Source organism: Eschrichtius robustus, chromosome 20 (genome assembly GCF_028021215.1).
Source record: "Eschrichtius robustus isolate mEscRob2 chromosome 20, mEscRob2.pri, whole genome shotgun sequence".
NCBI lineage: Eukaryota > Metazoa > Chordata > Mammalia > Artiodactyla > Eschrichtiidae > Eschrichtius > Eschrichtius robustus.
In genome coordinates this window covers 53681228-53706748 of record NC_090843.1, presented here as the reverse complement: position 1 = coordinate 53706748, position 25521 = coordinate 53681228, and the positions used below count along the sequence as shown (strand labels likewise).

The following is a 25521-nucleotide window of genomic DNA, read 5'->3' as shown; positions in this document are numbered from 1 at the left end:
AAAAAACACCATTGAGTTTCCCTGGTGGCCTGGTAGTTAAGAATCTGCCTGCCAATGCAGGGGACATGGGTTAGAGCCCTGGTCCAGGAAGATCCCACATGCCGTGGAGCAACTAAGCCCGTGCGCCACAATTACTGAGCCTGTGCTCTAGAGCCCGCGAGCCACAACTACTGAGCCCACGTGCCACAACTGTTGAAGCCTGAGCACCTAGAGCCCGTGCTCTGCAACAGAGAAGCCACTGTGATGAGAAGCTCGTGCACCGCAACGAAGAGTAGCCCCCGCTCGCCGCAGCTAGAGAAAGCCCGTGCGCAGCAACGAAGACCCAACGCAGCTGAAAATAAATAAATAAATTTATTTTAAAAAAAAACAGCATTAAAAGAATGAAAAGCCTCAGATTGGGAGAAAATATATGTAATGCTTTTATGTAACAAAAGACATGTCCAGATTAAATAAAGAATTCTTACAACTAATAAGAACACGTCCCAATTTTTTAAACAGGCAAAAGATACGAACAATACACTTCACAAAAGAAGGAATACAAACAGCCAATAAGCACATGAAAAGATGCTCAAGATCATTAGTCATCAGCAAAACACAAATTAAAATCACAGTGAGATACCACTACACATTCACTAGAATAGGTAAACCTAAAAAGACTGACAAAACTAAGTGTTCGTGAGGAAATGGAGCAAACAGAATTCTCATAAACACTTTGGAAATAGTTTAGCAATTTCTTATAAAGTTAAATGTTCAGTTATCACATGACCCAGCAATTGCACTCCCCAATATTTATCTCAGAGGAATTAAGATATATTTCCATAAGAAGACTTGTACATAAAAGTTCGTAACACCTTCATTCATAATAGCCAAAAAGGAAAATAACCCAAATGTTCAACAGGTAAATAAACAAGTTGTGTTTATTCATACCATGGAATACTATTGGGCAATAAAAAGGTGCAAACTACTGAAACAACATGGATAAATCTCAAAAATCATTTTGCTGAAAGAAAGAAGCCAGACACAAAGGGTACATATTATTTGATTCCATTTATATGACGTTTTAGAACAGTCAAAACTGACCTATAGTGGTAGAAACCAGAACCCAGAACAGTGGTTGCCTAGGGTAAGGGCAGGGGATGGGAAAGAAGCAGATTGGGGTGGTGTATACATTTGTCAAAACTCATCAAACTGCATATAGTTTGATGTATTACAGACTGATATAGTTTGTAAACAATATGTATTATAGCTTTTGTTACATGTAAATCAAATTGAACTTCAGTAAAGGTGGTTTTTTTTTTTTTTTTAAAGGAACAGAACTGGGGGAAGGGACAGGTCAGTAATTTCATCAAGCACCTTTCTGTTTTATTTGATTCTAAAACCAAATACATGTAGTACTTTATCATTCTTTTAAATTTATTTGTGTCATCATAAATAGTGAATATAAGACTTGCTCTTCTGGGACATATAGCATGATATATACACTTAAGACAGAACTGACTTAAATTTTCCAAATTAACATTGCTAATAAAAATACAAACAGTGGTGATCATTTTGTAATGTACAGAAATATCAAATTACTATGTTGTGCACCAAGAAATAACACAGTACTGTAAGCCAATTATACTTCAAAAACAAACAAACAAATGAACAAACTTATAGAAAAAAAGAGATCAGATTTGTGGTTACCAGAGGCAGGAAGTAGAAGGAGGAGGAACCGGACAAACGTGGTCAAAAGGTACAAATTTCCAGTTATAAGATAAATAAGTACCAGGGATGTAACATACAATATGATTAATATAATTAACAATGCTATATATGAAATATAATTAACAATGTTATATATGAAAGTTATTAAGACAGTAAATCCTAAGAGTTCTCATCACAAGAAAAAAAAATACTTTTTTCTTTTTATTTTGTATCTATATGAGGTGATGGACATTCACTAAACTTACTGTGCTAATTGTTTCATGATGTATAAAAGTCAAATCATTATGCTGTACACCTTAAACTTATACAGTGCTGTATGTCAATTATATCTCAATAAAACTGGAAGGAAAAAAATACAAAACAACAGAATGGAATGGTTCAGAGCACATGTTCAAACCTCACCTCATGCACAAATTACTTAACTTCTCTGGACTTCAGTTACTTTATCTGTAAGATGGGGTTAATGATAAAAATCTACTTTACAGGGTTACTGTAACTACTGACTATAATAAAGTATCTAGCACATTGGAAATGATCAAAAGTATTTGTTCCCTTCCCCTTTCTTTGTATTACCTAATTACTCAAGATACAAATGCTATTAGTTCTATTTACTACAATAGTTCCACGCATAATCTCTTATGTTAGCTCTTGCCGAAAATGCACTATTTGTGTGTTAGTGCTTACCCTTTGGGGTCTATGTCTTTTGAACTAAAATGATATTACCTGCTTTAGCTGATAAACAAACTTGACAAAGGTACTCTACACTCCTTCACCACAAACACACACACACACAAATTTTCCTCATCATTTACGAACAAAACCTAAGTGATACTTCACCTAACACTGGAAATATGTTTCCTAAATTTTGAATATGGCAAAAACTAACTCATCAAATTATTTGAAAAATACCAGTCACTTTCCTTGAAAGTGAAGAACAATTCCTAATTTGTCTTAAAGATACAAGGTAGCAGCTATAAAGTAAACAAGGACTACAATTTGCAATCACTTCTCGGGGTTATTTCTAACTTATTAAAATATTCACTCAAAAAAAAAAAAAATATTCACTCAACTCTGCCAACTGTTCTTCCCCATCCATCTCTGTCCCTTTCTTTTCCCTGCCTCGTGCAATTAGCAAACATTTATTGGGCACCTAAAACTTGCCAGCAGTCCTTCCGGTATTGGGGAGACTATGTTGAGCAAAAAACGACATAATTTCAGGCCTCAAAGAATTTACAATCCAGTGGAGGGAGACAGAAAGTAACTGATATGAATCAAATAAACAACATATAAATGTAAGATCACATCTGTGATTATTAATAATAGGTAACATATAATGAGCATTTATTATGTATCAGGCATGGACTAAGCACTTTAAATTAATAGCTCATTTAATCGTCCCACTAACCTTAGGCAATAGGTACTAGGTATGATTAACCTCATTTGACAGAAGAGGAAAGGCAGAGTTTAATATCGTGAACAAACAGGAATTAGGGGTTGAAAATAAAGGGATTTAGCCTAGCAAGGGGAGTCAAGGAAGGCTTCTCTGAGGAAGTAACTGAGCAGAGACTTGAAGGTTACGTTAGTCAGCAAGGGGAGAATGAACAACCACCCAGGCAGTAGGCACAGGTTAAAGAATGTCCAAAGCCCCTGTGGAAGGCAGGAGTATGAAATATACCCGGATTTAAATTAAAAAAAAAAAAAAAGGAAAGGCTGGGAAGGAGGAAAGAACTGGTGGGAATATGCTATGATGGGAATGGCAGGAGGAGGGTTATGCTGGGTAGAAGTGAGAAGGCCAGGCAGAAACAATGGTGCCAGTGTGGATAGAGAAGTAGATGCATTTAAGAGATATGTGTGGAGGTAAAACACACCAGACTTGGGGAGGGACTGGACATCCAGGGTGACTGAATGTGTAGCAAGAATGATTCCACAATTTCTGGCTGGTATAACTTAATGAATAATGGTGCCATTCATCCAGACAGGGAACGGTAGAGGCCCAAATTTAGAAAGATAATGGATTTGCTTTGGGACATGTTGAATTTAAAATGTTTTTGAGATATCAAGTACGCAGCTGAGTACTCTTCGGAGTAAAGGTGGCTCCGGACACAGAAATTTGTGAGCAATTGACATATAGATGGTAATTTGATTGTCTCGGGAGAAGAGTCAACAAAAATTTACAGAGATCTCCAAATAAGACGGGGAAAGACAAGCCAAGCTGAGCCACAGAAACCGAAAGAAGAGGGTGTTACCAAAAGAAAGCGATGCTCAATAGTCAAACGCTGCTGAGAACTCGAGTAAATTTAACTCTCAAAAGTGTCTGTTGGATTTAACGACCTGGAGGCACTGCTGACTTCAGCCAGGGTTACTTCTATAGTGATCAGGGGAGTGACTGATTGGAGTCTGTTGAAGGGTTAATGGGAGGCGAGAAAAAGAAAGAACTGAAAACTGACAACTCTAGGAAAGTTAGGCTGCGGATGGGGGAAGGGGAGGAGAAAGAGAGTGGCTGCGGGAGAGAGATGGGCGAAAATCAACAGTTTATTTTGTTTCATTTCCTTAAGCAGGAAAAACATGAGCGTGTTTAAAAGACGATGGGAAAAATGCTTTGAGGAGTGATGATTCTAGGGAGTCACCCGGCGGTTCCTCCCCGGCCCCCTATGTCTCCTCCTCCCGTGTTCTCTACCCCCTTCTCCACCCCGCACAGCCCCAGGGCCCACAGCCACCCCGGCCCGCGCCCGGCTCGCAGGCGTCTCCTCACCGCAATGGCCCCCTCGCTCAGGTGGCCCACCATGGTTCCGCCGCCACAACTCCAGCTCTCCGACTCCCCTGCAGCCCTGGCTTTACTCCAGGGAACCCGCGCGCTCCAAAGCGATTGGCCCCAGGACCTGCGTGCACCGGGACGGCCTCCCGACGTGCGCACGGCACGGGGGCGGGTTTAGGAGCCGAGCAGCCACTTCATTGGCCGAGGCGCGGCGGGTGGCCCACGTGACTCACCGGAGCCCAGGTCCGGGGCCTAGTCGCTGGATTGCGGGGCCAGGGGGCGGGGCGCGGAACCGCGGAGCGCGCGCGAAGCGTGATGCGCGAAGCGTGACGCGGACGCAGCGAAGGGCGCGGAGAGGTCGAGTTCTGGCAGCTTTCCGAGCTGACTCTCGGAAACGTACCCCACTCGGCCTTTGGTGGGCAGACACTGACTGGTAGCCCAGAGGAGTGGTAGAGCTGTTGCCATAGTAACTCTGCTACTACATGTAGTCAAAGCATTGACTTGCTTCCTTCAGCAACCCAGAGTTGAACTCCCGCAGGTTCCAGACCCTGAGCTTGGCACAGTGGGGATCTCTCAAGGTAAATAAGACCTGGTCCCTACCCTCAGAGGAGAGCACAGTCTGTCGAGGGAGTTTCTGCTGTGAGGAGCACTAACTCAAGGTAGACGTGGTTTGGGCCCCAGGAGAGACACACAGTGTGCTGCTATCACAGGTGGAAAAATCAGGGAAGGCTTCCCGGAGGAGATACCATTTGAAATGGGTCTTGAAGAATGTTTGGAAATTTGCCAGGTGGACTCCAAGTGAGGGTAGGGCCAATGAATAGTCTTTGTAAAACCTAGGGAGATGAATAGCCTGGCAAGCTGGGGATAGCTTTGAGTAGCTAGGATAGTAGGGTACAGAGGAGGAAGTGAGACTTGAGCATTAGAAAGTAAGCCAAGAGTTAAATAATGAAGGGTTTGTACTGGGCTTCCCTAAATGCTAAGAGGAGCATTGATGAATTTAAGGCAGAGTACTGACATCTGTCTCAATGTGGAGGATGGACTGAATTTGGAATGGGGAAGTGGGGGGTCTGAGGGCGTGTAGACTAGTTATGACACTCCAGAAAGAATGCCGGACAGGAAATGGTGCGGGCTTGAACTAAAGGAGTGACCTGGGGATTGAAAAGAAAAAACTGAACTGGGTAAGAGTTCTGATTCATCATTGTATAACCAGTACCTAGTATGATGCCTGGAACAAAGTAAGCTTTCAATAAATATTTCTGAATGAAGGGATGTTGAGTGAATTGGGGTGAGAAACAATAGATGCTTCCTCAGCATGTAAACAACTATAGGAAGAGACCACAAGAATTGATTTTGTTGCTTCATGCATGCTTGAATGAAATCTGGACTTTCTAGAATTGTGCATTTGTAGAAATCCGAATTCCTTATTTTCTTATTCATTTTTTAGATTTAAAGTAGCATGGATCTGCCCGTGGATGAGTGGAAATCATACATACTTCAGAAGTGGTCTTTGCTCCCCAAGTCCATTCAGGTTACAATTTCTACAGCAGAGACTCTAAGCGATCTCTTTCTGCACTCATCTTCGCTTCTTCAGTAAGTGAATGGAAGCTTTAACCAGGGAAATTTTGATGTGGAAAACGTTGTCTTTTGTGATTTGCTCTCAAATTATATCTTTTTTTTTTTTTATAAATTTATGTATTTATTTATTTTTGGGTCTTCGTTGCTGCGCCTGGGCTTTCTTTAGTTGCGTTGAGTGGGGGTTACTCTTCCTTGCAGTGCGCGGGCTTCTCATTGCAGTGGCTCCTCCTGTTGTGGAGCACAGGCTCTAGGCACGCAGGCTTCAGTAGTTGCAGCACACGGTCTCAGTAGTTGTGGCACGCGGGCTGTAGAGTGCAGACTCAGTAGTTGTGGTGCACAGGCTTAGCTGCTCTGTGGCATGTGGGATCTTCCCAGACCAGGGCTCAAACCTGTGTCCCCCGTGTTGGCAGACGGATTCTTAACTACTATGCCACCAGGGAAGCCCATCAAATTACATCTCTTTTTGATGGAAGAGTTACGTTTAGATTTTTATATTTTGGGGCATTCAACAGTTCTTGCTGTTTACACAGTTCTTTCTAACCTACTATTATACAACAGGTAGGGATGCTATTTAGCTTTCTCGGTGTCAATATTATGTTTCAGTAATCAGTGCCTTGCTGTCGTCACTAGGCTCTGCACCTTGCTGTATCCCAAAGGATATAGTGGAGATTTACTAGCTGCACATAGAAATTCATGAATGCTCATATTTGGAAGGAACGATAGAGGTCATACAGTCTAACCCCAGTAGTTTTCGAACACTCTTGACTACACTCTTCAATAAGAAATATATTTTACATCACAACCTAGTACACACATACGTATATAAAAAACTGAAACAGGGGACTTCCCTGGTGGTCCGGTGGTTAAGACTCTGTGCTTCCACTACGGGGGGCACGGCATCCATCCCTGGTCGGGGAACCAAGATCCTGCATGCCGCGGCGTGGCCAAAAAAATAAAAAATAAGTAAATAAAAAACTGAAGCAGGAGTTTCCCAAACTTCATTCAGTGAATTTTTATTGAACATCTGTTTTGTGCCAGCCACTGTGCTCAGTGCTTAGTAAACAAAAAATACATCATTTAAAAAAAATAGACAAAGATCCTTACCTTTGAGGAGCTTAATTCTAGCAAGGAGGCACAGCCAATAAACATCATAAATAAATAAAATATATAGTATGTTAAAGGTGATAAATACAGTAGAGTAGACAAAAAGGAAAAATTGAACAGGGTAGGGGAAATAGGCAGTGCCGGGAGCGAGAGTACAGATTGTAGTATTAAGTAGTATAGTCAGATATGCCTCATTGAAAGAGTGAAAGTGGAGCAAAGTCTTGGAGATACAGGAGTTAACTGAGTAGATATCTGAGAGAAGAGCATTCCAGGCAGAGATCCTAAGGTGGGAGCGTGTCTGGCATGTTTAAGCAACAGCAAGCTGGATGAACAGCTAGTGGTGGATGAACAGAGTAAGCCAGAGGGAGAGTGGTAGGAAATACCATCAGAGAGGTAATGGGACATGCATGGGAGTTGGGGAAGAGCAGGTGGCACAAATCGAGTTGACCCTTTCTTAGTGCCTTATCTTTTTACCCTGAGTAGGAAGTTATTGCAGGGTATAGTAAGCAGAATTCTAGAAATGCCCCCCGCCGCCACCAAGCCAGCATTCTGGTCCCCTGGTTACTCAATCTAACATTAACCTAAGCACTGCTGGGAAGGGATTGGGCTGATGTAATGAAAGCCCCAAGCCCCCTGACTTTGAGAGATAATTACTGGGTGGGTGTAACCCAATCAGACCAGACCTTTAAAAGCAGAGAGTGCTTCCTGGCTAACAGCCAGCAAGGAAATGGGGACCTCAGACCTACAATTGCAAGGAACTGGCTTCTGTCAGTTCTAAACTCAACATCCTGAATGAGTTTAGATATAGATTCTTTCCCAGATCCTCTCTATAAGAGGTCACCTTGATTTCAGCCTTGTGAGACCCTAAGCAGAGAGACCAGGCAAGCCCACCTGGACTTCTGATCTACAGAACTGAGGATAATAAATGGGTATTGTTTTAACCTGCTGAATATGTGGTAGTTGTTACACAAAAATAGAAAACTAATTCACAGGGTTTTGAGATAAGAGTGATACGATCTGATTATATTTTAAACAGATGTCAGCAAACAACAACCCACAGGGTAAATCCATCCCACTGCCTGTTTTTGTGTGGCCATCAGCTAAGAATGGTTTTTACAGATAAATATTTGTAGTCGATTTGATGATCGGGAACATTGGCTTTGAATCACAGTTTAGCAAAATGGTATCCATTTTTATTTTTTTTATTTTTTTTAAAATTTTATTTATTTATTTATGGCTGTGTTAGGTCTTCGTTTCTGTACGAGGGCTTTCTCTAGTTGCGGCAAGTGGGGGCCACTCTTGATCACGGTGCGCGGGCCTCTCACTATCGCGTCCTCTCTTGTTGCGTAGCACAGGCTCCAGATGCGCAGGCTCAGTAATTGTGGCTCACGGGCCTAGTTGCTCCGTGGCATGTGGGATCTTCCCAGACCAGGGCTCGAACCCGTGTCCCCTGCATTGGCAGGCAGATTCTCAACCACTGCGCCGCCAGGGAAGCTCTACTTTTTAATTATAACATTAGTTAGACCTCTGATGCAATGTTGAATAGTAACAGGCATTTAGGACATTGCTATAGGTTTATAGTATATACCCTTTATCAGTTTAAGGAAGTTGCGCTATATTGTATCACAAATAAGTGTTGAATTTTATCAGTCCTTTTTTTGGATATATTTTGGGAGGAATGATCCTTTTCTTATTCCACTTTAATCTGTTAAGGCAGAATTGACATCAGTAGATTTACTGAAGTTGAACTGTTTTGGAGAATAACTCTGGTTACCATATAATATTTTTTTTAACACAGGGCTAGATTCAATTTGCTGAGGTTATTTTTAGGATTTTTATATCTATGTTCTTAAATGGTATTAGACTATATATTTTTTTGTGTGTGCTCTATTCGTCACCTCTTGGTATCAGGGTTATGATAGCCTCATAGCATGAATTGGAGAGCTTCCCATATTTCTCTATGCTCTGAAATAATTTATATAATGTAGGGATTATTTGATTCTTTAAAGCTGGTAGAAAAATCCTGTAAAACTATGTAGACCTGGTACCTTATTTTTTTTAAATATTTATTTATATATTATTTATTTATTTATTTTGGCTGCACTGGGTCTTAGTTGTAGCATGCGAACTCTTAGTTCCGTCATGCATGTGGGATCTAGTTCCCTGACCGGGGATCGAACCCGGGCCCCCCTGTATTGGGAGCACAGAGTCTTACCCACTGGACCACCAGGGAAGTCCCTAGACCTGGTACCTTATTACATGGAAATAGTTTCCTTTTTTAGTTTATTTTTTATCAGAATAATATGCATATAGTGTAAGAAGTCAAATAGTACTTCAAAACATATAAAGAAAAACAGCAACTCTCACTTACTCTTCCCCATTTCTATTCTGCAAAGACTGATACTTAAAATCATTCTGTTTCTTCCAGCATTTAATTTCATGTTACTAAACAGTATGCTAATATTGCTATTTTTGAATTTTTAGTTTTAGTTGCCAAATGTAGCTCTCTTACCCCCACCTCACATGTATATACTTAGTTCCAAAGAGCTGTTTGTAAAACTATTCAATCTAAAATGACCATAAAAGATTTAAATTTCTAATCTCCATATGTTTGCCCAGTAAATGAAAGTATGAATTGGGCCTTTAAAGCTTAAAGCCAGGCATACACTCTTCTTTCTTGCCACTTACAGTCTTTGAGGAATGTTTTCCCAGATTAGATGCGTTTTGTCCATATCAAAGACCTTTTGATCGCTTCTCGGCCTTTTGGCTAAGATCAAGTGCAAAGACCTTTTGAGACAAGTGGACCTCTCGCATTGATAATCTACAGTGTCCTAGGGAATCCGTAACACACTCAGTATCCGCACTCACTGCCTTCCTATTTGTTTTGATTTTACACTGATTCAAATGGAATGCTTTGTTTTGCCAGAAATCAAGGAAATGCTCAAAGACTAACGGATTTAAGTAAAAAAAGAACATAGGAGCCAGTCTGAAGAGGTTTCCATCGGACAAATTTAGGACAATATGAGCATCAAAAAGTATAATGATGGTAATGGTTTATAAGAATGAATTTTTTTAAGTCCATGGTGATACTCAAAAAAATACATAAATAAGTAAAAGGAGAAAAGGGGGAAACATTTGTCTTTACAGAAAAATGCTAATTAATAAGTTTAGCAATAATGATAGAATTAGAAAAATCACCATTTTGTAACTCCCAGTGTAATAAGTGATTCTGGCAATAATCGTCAATGGATGCTCAAAACATTAGAAGAAAGATCACTGGGAAACAGGTTATTCACATGGTCTCAAAGTATGGCCCCATAGATTACTTATTAATGTTACTTATTACAAGGGGAAAGTTATCTTTATATTAGAGAAATCCAGCAGTCACCACTCTAACCAAGTGACCAAACAACATCACCAGTAGTGATGGGACTGCCTGACATGTGTCTCCTGGTTTGAAACAACAAGAAGTATACAAGATTTAGCGATGGACTAATATTCTTGACAAAAATTGTTCGATCTGAATCTAATCATGAGGAAACAATGAGACAATACCAGAATGTGTAACGTTTTCCTGGCCTTGAGTCTTCAAAAAAACTTAATCATGAAAAACAAAAAAATTATGGGACTGTCTCAAAAGAAACTAATGAGAAATAACTAAATGCAGTACGTTAGAACCTTGATCCGGCATCAGGTTGGGGTAAGAAAAAGAAAGAAAAGACATTTTAGGAATAATGGAGAAATTTTAAATGATATTTGAATTAGTGGGGTTTTTTTAAATTTAATTTAATTTATTTATTTGGTTGCATCGGGTCTTTGTTGCTGCATGTGGGCTTTCTCTAGTTGCATCGAGCGGGGGCTACTCTTTGTTGCGGTGCTCGGGCTTCTCACTGCAGTGGTTTCTCTTGTTACGGAGCTCGGGCTTTAGGCGCGCGGGCTCCAGTAGTTTTGGCACGTGGGCTCAGTAGTTGTGGCTCGCGGGCTCTAGAGCTCAGGCTCAGTAGTTGTGGCGCACAGGCTTAGTTGCTTCGCTGCATGTGGGATCTTCCTGGACCAGGGATCGAACCCGTGTCCCCTGCATTGGCAGGCGGATTCTTAACCACTGTGCCACCAGGGAAGTCCCTAGTGTTAATTTTTTAGGCATGATAATGATATTGTGATATCAAGATATAGGAGAATGTCCTTTTTCTTAGCAGAGGCATGCTGAAATATTTAGAGGTGAACTTCCATGATGAGTGCACTTACTTTCAGGAAAAAAAATGTGTATGTGTGAATGTGTGCAAGTTATTAAGCTACAGTTTCTCAGCTGTGATCTTCTGTATTCTCGGCTGGGGCTGGGACTTTCTGCTTTCCCAATTGACCTTATAAGAGGCTTTACCTCTCTAGGGCTCTAGAAAGAGAAGGCACGGCTAGAAGAAGGAACTTGGTTCTTTCTATCTGCTTCCTAGTTAGACTCTACATGCCAAAGAATGAAGTTGGACCTTTACCTTACACCATATGCAAAAGCTAACTCAAAATAACTCAAAGACCTAAACTTAAGAGCTAAAACCATAAATCTCTTAGAAGAAAACATAAGCCAAAAGCTTATGACATTGGATTTGGCATCTTTTTCTTGGCTATGACACCAAAGGCACAGGCAACAAAAGAAAAAAATAGGCAAATCAGACTTCATGAAAAGTAAAATATTTAGTGCATCAAGTGACTATCAACAGAGTTAAATGGGCAACCCACAGAATGGGAGAAAATATTGCAAATCATACATCTGCTAGAGGATTAATATCCAGACCATATAAAGAACTCCTAAGACTCAACGACAACAACAAAAAACCCAGTTTAAAAATAGGCAAAGAGCCCCGCTCACCGCAACTAGAGAAAGCCCATGGGCAGCAACAAAGACCCAACACAGCCCAAAATAAATAGTACATTTTTTTTAAAAATGGGCAAAGGACTTGCATAGATATTTCTTCCAAGAAGATAAGCACATGAAATAAGCATATGAAAAGATGCTCTTAACATCACTAATCATTAGGGAGATGCAAATCAGACTACAACAAGATACCTTATTATCCTCATACTCATTAGATGGCTACTATCCAAAAAAATAAAACAGAAAATAACAAGTGTTGGTGAGGATGTGGAGAAATTGGAGCCCTTGTGCACTGTTGGTGGGAACGTAAAATGGCATAGCCACTATGAAAAACAGTATGGCAATTCTTCAAATAATTAGAAATAGAATTACTGGGACTTCCCTGGTGGCGCAGTGGTTGAGAAGCCATCTGCCAAGGCAGGGGACACAGGTTCGAGCCCTGGTCCAGGAAGATCCCACGTGCTGCGGAGCAACTGGGCCCGTGAGCCACAACTACTGAGCCTGAGCTCCAGAACCCGTGAGCCACAACTACTGAGCCTGCGTGCTGCAACTACTGAAGCCTGCGAGCCGAAAGCCTGTGCTCCGCAACAAGAGAAGCCACCGCAATGAGAAGCCCGCGCACCGGAACGAAGAGTAGCCCCTGCTCGCTACAACCAGAGAAAGCCCGCACGCAGCAACGAAGACCCAGTGCTGCCAAAAATTTAATTAATTAATTAATTATTTAAAAAGACAAGTAAGGCACCAATTTAAAAAAAAAAAATAGAATTACTATATAATCCAGCAATCTTACTTCTGGGTTTATACCCAAAAGAATTGAAAACGGGACTTGAACAGATTTATTTGCACACCAGTGTTCAGAGCAGTATTCATAATAGCCAAGAGTGAAAATAGCCCAAATGTCCATTAACACATGAATGGATAAACTGTGATATATACATATAATGGAATATTACTCAGCTATAAAAAGAAATGAACCTAGGAAACATTATGTTAAGTGAAACAAGCCAGACGTAAAAGGATGAATACTTTACCATTCCACTTACATGAAGTACCTAGAGTAGACAAATTCATAGAAACAGAAAGTGAAATAGAGGTTATCAGGGGCTGGGGAGAGGGAGGAATGAAGAGTTATCATTTAATGAGTGCAGAGTTCTAGTTTGGGCTGGTGAAAAATTTCTGGAAATGGATAGCGGTGACAATCGCACAATATTGTGAATGTACTTAATGCCACTGAACTATATACTTTAGTTAAAATGACAAGTTTTTAAATATTTTAGCACAATAAAAAAATTAATTAGAAAATTGTTCCATCTCACTTCCACAAATTTTTTATCATAACATTCCAGAAGAAAATTTGAAATATTAAAAAAAGAAAGCTTTTCAAAACTTTCAATTAATTACTGAGTTAAACCTGGTGCAAGAAGAATGAATTATTGCAGCTTAGTTCTTAATTACACTGAAGAACAATTAAAAAAAACATTGACTTAGGGGCTTCCCTGGTGGCGCAGTGGTTGAGACTCCACCTGCCAATGCAGGGGACACGGGTTCGTGCCCCGGTCCGGGAAGATCCCACATGCCGCGGAGCGGCTAGGCCCGTGAGCCACACCTACTGAGCCTGCGCGTCTGGAGCCTGTGCTCCGCAACGGGAGAGGCCGCGACGGTGAGAGGCCCGCGCACCGCGATGAAGAGTGGCCCCCGCTCGCTGCAACTAGAGAAAGCCCTCGCACAGAAACGAAGACCCAACACAACCAAAAATAAATAAATAAATAAAATTCAAAAAAAAAAAATTTGAGTTTGTCATCATTTTGGATTAAGATTAAAGAATATACATTGTTAGGCAAGAAGAATTTTGCTATTATTACTGTTCATCACAACTTCTTTGTTTGAATAGGGTTTTCAGGTTTAACCTAATTTAAAACAACATAAAGACAAACAGAACAAAGAATAAGATCTATGGTGTACCAGATATTCATGGGGTATTGTCCTCATATTTTCTGGACTGGAATAAATTTTGAACAGGCAAGCACACCTTCTGAATTAAATAAAATCTTTACTTGTTTTTCTTTTTGTGTTATTTATTTTGAGATTTTTTTCTGTATTGTGTTTAAATATTAATAAAATCATATTTGATATTAACTTAAAGATCAATAGTGTTTTGTGAAATTTCCATATATACGTACACAGATGCAGCTTACTGAATCACAATGTGAAAGGTATTTCTTTTTTGTTGTTATTGTTGTTCCATTACTGCCTTTTTGGGTTTTTTGTTTTTAATCTTTTATTTTTGGCTGCACTGGATCTTTGTTGCTGCACTTGGGCTTTCTCTATTTGCTGCGAGCCGGGGCTACTCTTCATTGTGGCGTGCCGGTTTCTCATCGCCGTGGCTTCTCTTGTTGCCGAGCAGAGGCTCTAGGTGCGCGGGCTTCAGTAGTTGTGGCTCACGGGCTTAGTTGCTCCGCGGCATGTGGGATCTTCCATGTGGGATCTTCCCGGGCCAGAGCTCGAACCCATGTCCCCTGCATTGGCAGGTGGATTCTTAACCACTGCGCCACCAGGGAAGCCCGTGAAAGGTATTTCTTATTGTGGGTCTTTGTAAACAAACATTTGATAAACACTTTTCTAAACATTCTGCAGTTTTGTCTTTGATTTCCCCTTTGACCTAGGAGTTGCTTAAGAGAATTTTTAGTTCCCATGTTATTCATATTTTGCTTCATTGCATTGTATAGTCAAAGAGTGTAGTCTAGGTTATTCTATACTATTTCTTTTTATTGGAAAAAAGGTGTATGTTTGTGTATTTATACATTAGAGAATTCATATACTTGTTTTTAAAAACTTTGCAGGTTGCAATAATTTCAGATTTACTTGCAAAAATAGGATAAAGAATTGTTGTGCAATGCCCTTCTTTCAGATTCCCCGAATGTTAACATTTCGCTACATTTACTTTATGATTCATCCCATCTCTTCCTCTTCTTCCTTCTCCTCCTCCTCTTCCTCCTCCTCCTTCCCTCCCCCTCCTCCTTCCCTCTGCCTTCCCTCCCCCCACTTCTTGTCTCTCCCTCCCCCTTCTCTCCCTCCCTCCCCTCTGTCAGCCATTCACTCAGGTATTTTCAACAAAGTTTAGGTGGCGAGTATACCTTGGTGCAAAGACTTGTGTATTGTCGTTCTCCACACCCAAGCTTCTATGTAATGCATTATCCAAGGAATGGTTTATTGGCCAGTAACTGAATAAAAAACTTATATTCTGTCCTAATAGAAATTCCAGTCCCTATGTCTCTGAGACCAAAGATTTTTCCCCCCAGTCACATTACATAACACACCCAACCTCTTTTGTCCCAGTATTTTGTAGGCAGTCACTCCTGTTTCAGGTGCAATGGTTAGGAGTTTTCCTAGAAATAACAAATTTGTGCTTTTTTGTTGTTGTGGTTGTTCTTTCTTCATGAAGACCGGAGGATGAGATGTTTTTAAAAAGGCTTTCTAGAGGTTACCTTGTTGGAAAGGACCCCAACGCTCCCCTTTTCTACAGAGAAGAAGGAAACAAAAAATTTCAGAAGAAGGATTATATGGGAGCCACAGTGCTGTACTCTAAGGTAAGACGACCGCGCCACCCCCCCACCCCCGGCCCGGCTCAGCAGGAGGGGCTGTCTCAACAATTTAACAATGCATATTTCTTCAAAAGATAGAACCGTTACTGCTGAATTGTGAATTGTGTAGCCACTAGTAGCTTTGCCTATGAATTTTGGATTGGATTTGAAAAAGAAAACTGACACAACTCAGCTTTTGGTCCTATTCTGAAACAAAGGATAGTTTGTATTATACGTCCTGAATTCCATCCAGAAACTTCCATTCTCATATTCCTTCAGACACAGTGTAGCAAGTCTTGTTGGATGCCTTGGCCTCCCTCCTCCATGTCTGTCAGCTCTTACTGAATTGTGTGCCTTTTTTGTCTGAACAACTGGTGAGGCTGCTGGTGTGATAGTCCCAGTTTTGAGAACAGCTGGATTTTGGTTGGCCACCATGTTAGCTTATAGCCAGTATGACTTAGGTAAAGTTAGGAAGGAAAATAAGCTCAATCGCCACAGCCCAGTTGAACTGCATTTTGAAGGTTGTCAACAAATATTTAAAATTATTACACTAACCATCAATGAACTAGGTTTCAAGGAGGAATAGTGGCTTTTAACAATCTTGCTCTTGTCCTGCTTCTAGAGTAGAAACTGGAACAAGATCCCTGAGAGATTTCCTTCCATAATTTTTTAGAGATAAATACGGGTTTAAAGCAAGAATATATCAACCTCTTAAACCAGGTCTGTGGACCCTGTATATTGAAAGAATGAGTGTGAATTTGAAGAGTGTACCCCCTACTTTGCATCTTTAACAGGCCTATGCTTAAAGTTTGGAATTAGTTTTTGAAAAACTATCAGACCTACAACAGCATCTTTTAAAATTGATAAAAGCCCTGCTTTGTAATGCTGAATAATGTAAGCATTAGTGATTGCTGAAGAACTAAAATCCATTACATGTAATGATCACTGATAAATGGCTTAATAGTAGTTCTTTTTCAGAGCTAATCTTTCTTCAACTGTATGCATGTGTGTCATAAATGTGATCACAGGGGAAGCTGTTCAAGGAAAATAAGTAAACTAAAAAGTGAAATCAGACAAAAAAATTGAGCCTTCCTGTTTCATGAAACTAGTATTTTGTTGATTGTGGTACTTTGCAGTTTTCCATAGAGCTGCTATTTTCTTTCTTTTTTAAAATAATATTTGTTGTTTTTGTCTGATTGTAAATGTAATATATGTTTACTTGGAAAATATAGAGAAGCATAAAAAGTAAGAAAAAATCCCATAACCAGTGATAAGCACTGTTAACATTTTTGCTTATATCCAGCCAGCCACTTTTTCCTCTGAAAATATGTTTTTCTTGTACAAAATGGCAATAATACTGTACTTACTGTTTTGTAACCTGCTTTTTTTCCCCTCAGCAATTTATTGTGACCGTTTTCTCATGTTGTTAAATTTTCCACTAAAACATGATTTTTTATAGCTGGCTTAGTGTTCCATTACAGGGAACTATACTTGATTTAACACCTAGTGTTGGCAGAGTGTTTGGTATCATAAAGCTGCAAGGAGCATCTTTCTATGTAAATATTTGTACACACCTGACTATTTCCTAAGGATAAATTCCTAGAAGGGCAATTGCTGGGTCAACTGAATGTATTTTTTTTTAAGGCCTTTGACACTTGTTGCTGAATCATTCTCCAGGAAAAAACTAGTTATATCCCTTCTAGCAGAGTATGGGAATGTTCATTTCTCTATATCCTAAGCAATATTGGTTATTTGGTATTATTAACATTATTTTTTCTTTTTATTTTGGAATAGGAAATGTGTTTACATAGTTAGAATTTTTAAGATGCAAGAGTATAGAGTGCAGTCTACTTCCTCTGTCCCCCAGCCACTCATTTCCCATCCCCAGAAGCTAGCACTGTTAAAGCTATCTTTCCAGAGGTACTCCAGCGTATATAAATAAATACAAATAATCTCCCACTCCTGCACACACATACTCTTTTTATATAAATAACATTCTATACACACAGTTCAGCACTGTGCTTTTTCCACTTACATTCTGTTATATGGATATAATAGTAATTTATTTAATTAGAGTCCTTTAGATCACTATTTACCTTTTTTCCTATCTTTTGTTACTTCAGACAATTCTGTGATGAGAAACTTTGCATGTATGTTATTTCGCACATATCTATAGGATAAAGGGTTATATCTGTTGGATAAATCCCTAGAAGAGGAATTGCTGGGTCAATGGAGATATAGATATATGTATTAAAAGATATATATTGCTAAATTGCCTCCGTAATTGTGAGACCAATTTACACTCCCGCTAGCAATGTATGAGAATGACCATTATCCCACTCCTATGCCAACTCAGCATGCTATCAATTTTACTTCTTTGCGAATCTGATAAGTAAAAAATGGCATCTCAGTAGAGTTTTAATTTGCATTTTGCTGATTATGAATGAGGTTGAGCATCTTTTCGTTTGTTTAAGAGCCATTTATATTTCCCATTAGAATTGTTCATATCATTTGCTTATTTTCCTACTGAATTATTGGTTGCCATCTTATTGATCTGTAGGAACTGTTCATAAAGTAAAGAAATGAGCCCTTTGCCTGTAATAGGAGTTGCAAATATTTTTTCCGGTTCAACGTTTGTCTTTTGATACTGCTTTTATTGGTTTTTTTGCTACAAAGAAATTTTTTATTTTTATGTGGTCAAATTCATTAACCTTTTATGACTTCTGGGTTTTGTGTCATAATTAGAAAGGTATTTCTGACTCCAACATCACTTTAGATTATTTATATAGTTTCTTCTGGTGCTCTCTTAGTTTCAATTTTTATATTAAGATTTTGATCCATTTGTTATTTATCCTAATGAAAGTTATATTATCATATATCGAGAACCAACTTTATTTTTCCTCAGTGGCTACTTGTCCCAATACTTTTATTGAATAATCCCTATCTTTTCTCCAGTGATTGGAGATACCACCTTTATTTTTATTTTAAAAAGTTTTTTTTTGGCTGTGTTTGGGTCTTCGTTGCTGCGCGCGGGCTTTCTCTAGCTGCAGCGAGCGGGGGCTACTGTTCATTGCAGTGCCCAGGCTTCTCACTGCGGTGGCTTCTCTTGTTGCGGAGCATGGGCTCTAGGCGCGCGGGCTTCAGTAGTTGTGGCGCGTGGGCTCTAGAGCGCAGGCTCAGTAGTTGTGGCGCACGGGCTTAGTTGCTCCGCGGCATGTGGGATCTTCCCGGACCAGGGCTTGAACCCTTGTCCCCTGCATTGGCAGGCGGATTCTTAACCACTGGGCCACCAGGGAAGTCCCACCTTTATGATTACTATTAATCCTTGCCAATTTGGTGGTAGAAAAAAGTAGCCCTTTTCTGCTTTCATTTTCATGTATTTGACTATCTGTATATGAATTGTTTCCCACGTATCATTTGTGTTTCTTCATTTGTGAATTTCTATTTGTTCCACTCACACTTCGTTATGTGCCGGATTATCTCCTCAGTTTTCATTTACCTTTAGTACTGTTTGTGGCTGAAGCTGTGTCTGAAGCTGCTGTCTTCAAAGTGCTTTACCTATTTATTTCCTCACTTGATCTTCACACCTCTGCTCTAAGGTAGTTAAAAATGAAGCAGGTGAAGCACAAAGAGATCCAGTAACTTACCCAATTTCATACAGTCTTTAGTAGCAGAGCCCCTATTATCGGGAAAAAAAAAAACAAAACTCTAAAGACGCTAGTTTCCATGTATACCTTTAACCGGTGCATTGTTCTGCAGGGAGTATCGCATTCAAGGCCCAACTCTGAGGACATTTCACTGTGTTACGCCAATCGCTCTGCAGCCCTCTTCCACCTGGGTCAGTATGAAGTGAGTATCAGGATGCCTGGTGTGATTGGAGAGGATCTGCAGGGGGGTTCCCTGGAGGACTAGACCTTCATCCCTGCTTCTACATTAGAAAGCTAAAATTGGAACTGGTTGAATTGGAAGCAAATTGATACCCTCCCGAACTTGTTCTTTCTCCTGATTCACTTCACCTGTCTCAGGTGATTACATGGGGTAGTGTGGGTTGGCAGGAAAGAGACATGCACATTCCCCAGGGCCATGGACTCTATCCAGTGGGTCAGCAGTGCTCAGTGTCAAGATCAGCTATGAGATACGTTGCTAATAATACTTCAGGTTCCAAGTGTTTGCACACTATTTACTTGTTCAGGGTGGTATTTTTAATAAGTAGATGAGCATGTTCAAGAATATCCCTGCAATAATAAGTCTCACCCTCAATATAGATTTTGAGCGGGAAAGTAAAAGTTGCACTGAAATGCCTATTGGGTGGGGGGACTTCAGATGAGTGGCTTCCTCCTCATCCCCAAATTGAGGTCAAAGGACAAACTCTAAAATGCCACTTGGGCACATCCATTTTGGAATTCTACAAATATTTAAAGTATACCCTAGAGTTAAGAACTATTTGAGTCACCGCAAGTTCACACTTAAGCCCTTTGGACTAAGAGAGAAGAGCAAGAATCTAAGTCCAGGCCCTAAGCAAGAAAGGCCTGGGCTACTATAGACAGCAGTGGGAAGACCTTGTGAAACGTTTAGCCCTTTATAACTTCCCTATATTGTTACTTCTTATAATAATGATTCCCATGTATTGAGCACATACTATGTTCCAGGCATCTTTTTAACACTTTAGATATATTACCTTATTTTCATTTTTATTTCTATCCTGTGAGGTATTATTATCCCTGTTTTTCAGATGAGAAAACTAAGACACTGAGAAATTAATTCATTTGCACAAGGTCATACAGCTAGCAAGAGGCAGAGTCCGTACTGGGATGCCCTCTTAATCATCATACTATGCTTCTTCTATCTGTAAGACTTTTTTCCTTAGAATCAGAAATATTTAATGACAGTTAAACATAATATCTTCTTCTGTTTCTAATCATTCAATTAAAAGATCACAGTAGAATATGATTTAGAGAAATAAGCACATGATCGTAGTTGCTCCATTTTTAATAATCCTTAACTTGTAGATTTTTGTTAAGACTTTCAAGTGGACATTTAAGAGTAGGGACCAAGGGTCATTTTGGGATTTTCTTTCTGTTTGCAGACATGCCTTAAAGACATCGTCAGAGCACAGACACATGGATATCCAGAGGGATTGCAACCCAAGTTGCTGTTGCGTAAGGCGGAGTGTCTGGTGACCCTGGGGAGACCACACGAGGCAAGCCAGACCATCAGTGATCTTGAAAGTAACTTTGCTGCCAAACCAACCCTAGCAGCTTCCCAATTTCAGATTCTGCAGAGAACCCTCTGTCGTCTGAAAGTAAAGGTACAAGAAAAGGGGAATCTCACAGAAACCTCCCCAGCAGCTCTAACCAAAGCCTTTGAGGATATGGACCTAAGGGAAGAGAATGAACAAATTTCCAACACATCATCATCTGTCAGCTTATCTACGGACCCTTTAAAAGGCCGCTATCTGGTTGCCACAAAAGATATTCTCCCAGGAGAGCTTCTGGTGAAAGAGGATGCTTTTGTGAGTGTCCTTAACCCAGGAGAAATGCCACCATGGCATCATGGCCTCGAGAGCAAGTGGGATACCAGAGCTACCAATGCGGACCTCTACTGTCACCGATGTTTGAAGCACACTTTGGCCCCAGTTCCCTGTGATGGATGCAGTTATGCCAAGTATTGCAGCCAAGAGTGTTTGCAGCAGGCCTGGGATCTCTACCATAGTATAGAGTGTTCTCTAGGGGGGCTGCTTCTCACACTGGGTGTTTTTTGCCACATTGCCCTGAGGTCGACTCTTTTAGCTAGATTTGAGGAGGCTGGCAAAGTCATAAATAAGCTTTGTGGTGAGATTACTAACAGGGATATCTGTTTACCTGAAAGCAAGAATCTGGCGCAAATACTTAGTTATGACCTGGGAGGGGAGAGTAAAAAAAAGGGCAAAACAGTTGAGACCCCAATTCCTGGGTGTGATATTAACGGGAAGTATGAAAATAATTATAATGCTGTCTTCAGCCTTTTACCCCATACCGGAAACCATAGCCCTGTGCACAAATTCCTCTGTGCTCTGAGTGTTTCTGCACTGTGCAGGCAGCTCGAAGCAGCCAGTTTACAGGCCTTCACAACAGGTCTGAAATCGTCTAAGCTGAAAGCAGCAGCGGCTCCTATGTTGTATCCAGAGTTGAATATTTGGGGAGTGGCCATGCTGAGACACATGTTACAGCTACAGTGTAATGCTCAGGCGATAACAACCATACAGCAAACAGGTAAGAGGGAAACTCTTTTTTCTGCCTTACAGTATTCTTCTTGATGTATGTAGCTAATGTTTGCGGAGAAAGGACTGTAAAGGAGAACAGTAGCATTCAAACAAATCAGTGGCCTAAGGGAAAACACAGCTGTCTTATGATTATGCCATTGAGAAGCTATGTGACCTCAAATTATTTTGATCCTACTCTGCCTCAGCTTTCTCATTTGTAAAATGGATAGTTTAATCGCGTCTACATTTACAGAGTTGTGAAGCTGATGTGTTTGTTTGTAAAAATACTTTAAAACCCTATTACCAAAAAAAAAAAAGGGGGGACTTCCCTGGCAGTCCAGCGGTTGAGACTTTGCCTTCCAATGCTAGGGGTGCAAGTTCAATCCCTGGTCGGGGAGCTAAGACCCCACGGGCCTCATGGCCAAGGAACCAAAACATAAAACAGAAGCAATATTGTAACAAATTCAATAAAGACTTAAAAAAAAAAATGGTCCACATCAAAAAAAAAATCTTAAAAAAAAAAACTACACTGTTTAAGAAAAAAACCTATTACACTATTAATTTCTGATTGTGGAGGAAAGCTGAAACAATGGATAAACAAGACTGCAGAAGGAGCAGGGTCTGTAGTTAAGGTATCAGAATCCTAACTCACTCCTTTGACTCAGCTACTCTCTTCTGTTTTCAAGTGCCAGGTTTTCTCCCATTCTTCTGTTTTAAATTTCCGAGAAAGGAATCTGGCCCATCACAGCTTTTCACACAATGCTGCTGTAAGCTGTTGGCCAGCCTGTGTTTGGGCTGGCTTCTGGTCAGGGGGCCAACAATCTGGGGGCCACCTCTAGGCACAGACCAGCCTAGCCCTGCTTTCCTGAACCAGACCCTATAGAAGAGGCTGTTAAGGTAGATGGGGAGGTTGCACGTGCCCAGCATCATGAGTGCCATCTCTAATATGACTGTACTGAACAATGGGTACTATTATTAGAAAAGAAATGGCGTTTCCAGTATTTCTATTGTGTGATCTCCATTTTAGCAGATAATGTGTTTCAATTCAATCAGCTCATTATACTTTTCTCAATTTCCTAATTAACCCTGTGGAGGGGAGGAATTAGGTCATATCTACACCTAGGATTTATAGGCAGATTAATATTAAATGTGGCTTCACTAAACTATATACGTGCTTAAGTCTTCTGATCATGTCATATTAGGTAATCTAGAATTCTGTCAACCTTTTGTTTATATATTTTTACCTTTAATTTTTTTTTTTAAAGGAATTCCTTTGTTTTTATTATTTATTTATTTATTTATTCATTTATTTTTTGGCTGTGTTGGGTGTCTTCGTTTCTGTGCGAGGGCCCTCTCCAGTTGCAGCAAGCGGGGGCCACTCCTCATCGCAGTGCGCGGGCCTCCCAGCATCGCGGCCTCTCTTGTTGCGGAGCACAGGCTCCAGACGCGCAGGCTCAGCAGTCGTGGCCCACGGGCCCGGTTGCCCCGCGGCACGCGGGATCCTCCCAGACCAGGGCTCGAACCCGTGTCCCCTGCATCGGCAGGCAGACTCTCAACCACTGCGCCACCAGGGAAGCCCTTTTACCTTTAATTTTAATTCAGCTGCCAAGTTGTATAGTGTATAGTATTTCACTAGAGGTATTTTGGGGCAGGACTCAATTCCGCATCCTGAAGTGCATGGAACATCCAAAAATAGCACTGGCCTCATCCTATGATACAACAAAATCACACTGCAAGCTAGTCTCCGTTTTCTTCTCTGCTTTTGCTGCTTTGAGCCATTGCTACCTTCTAAAATATGTATCTGTTGAGTGTTTTTCCAGAATTATATTTCCCCTAGGGTACATTCACTGCCATTTTAAAAACTACTGTTTTCATTTTGTTTTGTTTTTCTGAATATAAAAAATAGTATATGGAGCTTCCAGATTATACGGCAGAAAGCTGCCAACTCTTGATTCTGTTGTGTCTTGCCTCTAAAATACTTAGTAGAACATACAAAAAAGATGTAAATGTCAGTAGCTCTAAAAACTATGGAAACTATTTTCTGGGTAAACAATAGCAGTGACCACTAACTCAGGCTGAATCCCTGAGGCAGGATGGCAGAGCGATAGGGACAAACGAAAGTGTTTTCCATTCACCTTCCTTCATTGGCCTCCCTCTTACAGTCAGAGAATCTTAGCCTAAAATTTGTTGCTCCTTGTGCCTGAGATTTCATTACAGTCAATTTTTTATTTGCATAGCAAGTTTTGAGTAAAATTTTTCACAAGTTGTTAAGAGTGAATTTTGGTAGGAAGACTGTGTATAGCCAGAAATACCTGTATTTTCTGTGGCTAAAAAGGACTAGAAAAATAGATACGTAGCATAATACTGGAGACCTGGAGTGACGGAAAGAGGATTGGAGACTCTGTCTTCATCTATGAGGTTCTAATATTTTATGCATGATTTATTCTTACTTATATGATGTTTTAAATATATCTATACATAGAAAAAAATAACACTAGAAGTAAAAATACCAAAATCTTAATTAACAGTGATGAATTCTGAAAGTGGAAATATGGGTGATTGCTACTTTTTTCTTTGAACTGTTCTATATTTTTAAAATTAAAAACACTTATTCACATGGTGGTAACTTTAGTAAATTTAAAATTGGTTGTAAACCTTTCCCTTCATTCTAGGGAAAAAACAAAAAACATTAAAAAAAATAGTTCACAGAGCAAAAGATAGGAAGATGATAAAAATGAGTCTATAGTAGTAAATAAAAATGGGCTAAACTCTTAAATTAATCTTTCAGAATGGGTCAAAAAGATTAAAATCCAAGTATATTCTGTTTACAAAAGTGACACTTAACACAAAGTGGGCAAGACATGTCAGGAATCACAAGTAAATCAGGGTGTTAATATTAATATGAAACAGTAGGGCTCAAGGTACGATATATAGTAAAACAAAGAAGGCATTTTATTTTTGTAAAGGAGACTCTTCTGCAATATATCATCAACCTTAGCTCTCAGGAACATAGAGATTGTGTCTATAAAACAAAAGTGACTGAGTATACAAGGAGAAACTGGCAAAAACTCCATAGTTGTAAGAAACTTTAATATACCACTCTGACTTCGATCAAATATATTAATAAGGATCTGGAAACCAAGATAACATAATAAAATAGGGGATTCAGAGATATATCCACCAAAGCTTGTGTCCTATAGACCAGGGTTTGGCCAACTTTTTCTGTAAAGCGCCACATAGTAAATATTTGGGGCTTTGCAGGACGTATGGTCTCTTTTGCAACTACTCAACTGCCCTTGTAGCATGAAAGCAACCATAGAAAGTATACATATGAATGAGCCTGGCTGGACTCCAATAAAAGTTTATTATTGACACTGAAAGTTGAATTTCCTAAAATTTTTCATTTCATGAGAATTATTCTTTTCACCTTTTTTCAACCACTTAAACATGTAAAAAACAGGAATTCCCTGGTGGTCCAGTGGTTAGGACTCCATGCTCTCACTGCTGAGGGCCCAGGTTCAATCCCTGATTGGGGAACTAAGATTCCACAAGCCTCATGGCATGGCCAAAAAAAAAAGTAAAAACCATTCTTAGACCACATATGTACAGAAAGAGGCACCAGGCAGGATTTGGCACACAGGCTACAGTTTACAGACTCCTGATAGAGACAAAGATTTGGCAAATCTAATTA

At 40.0% G+C, this 25521-nt stretch overlaps 2 protein-coding genes across 4 annotated transcripts in view; one reads left to right on the top strand and one right to left on the bottom strand.

The window, feature by feature from the left end:
- The window catches only part of RPA1 (replication protein A1), a 52923-nt gene extending 48318 nt beyond the window's left edge, over positions 1 to 4605 (bottom strand). Inside the window, exon 1 of the mRNA XM_068530682.1 lies at positions 4460 to 4605. Within this exon, the coding sequence (XP_068386783.1) occupies positions 4460 to 4492 (33 nt within the window). The 5' untranslated portion in view covers positions 4493 to 4605. The remainder of the gene's footprint in view (positions 1 to 4459) is intronic.
- A 95-nt stretch (positions 4606 to 4700) lies between these two features.
- The window catches only part of SMYD4 (SET and MYND domain containing 4), a 35972-nt gene continuing 15151 nt past the window's right edge, over positions 4701 to 25521 (top strand). For 2 of the 3 annotated variants that reach the window (XM_068529709.1, XM_068529708.1), the window contains exons 1-5: positions 4701 to 5040; positions 5907 to 6052; positions 15451 to 15595; positions 19349 to 19438; positions 20676 to 21840. In XM_068529709.1, the coding sequence (XP_068385810.1) occupies positions 5919 to 6052; positions 15451 to 15595; positions 19349 to 19438; positions 20676 to 21840 (1534 nt within the window). In that variant the 5' untranslated portion in view covers positions 4701 to 5040; positions 5907 to 5918. Of the gene's footprint in view, positions 5041 to 5906; positions 6053 to 15450; positions 15596 to 19348; positions 19439 to 20675; positions 21841 to 25521 lie in introns of those variants that run through there. The other variant, XM_068529710.1, reaches the window with a different exon arrangement.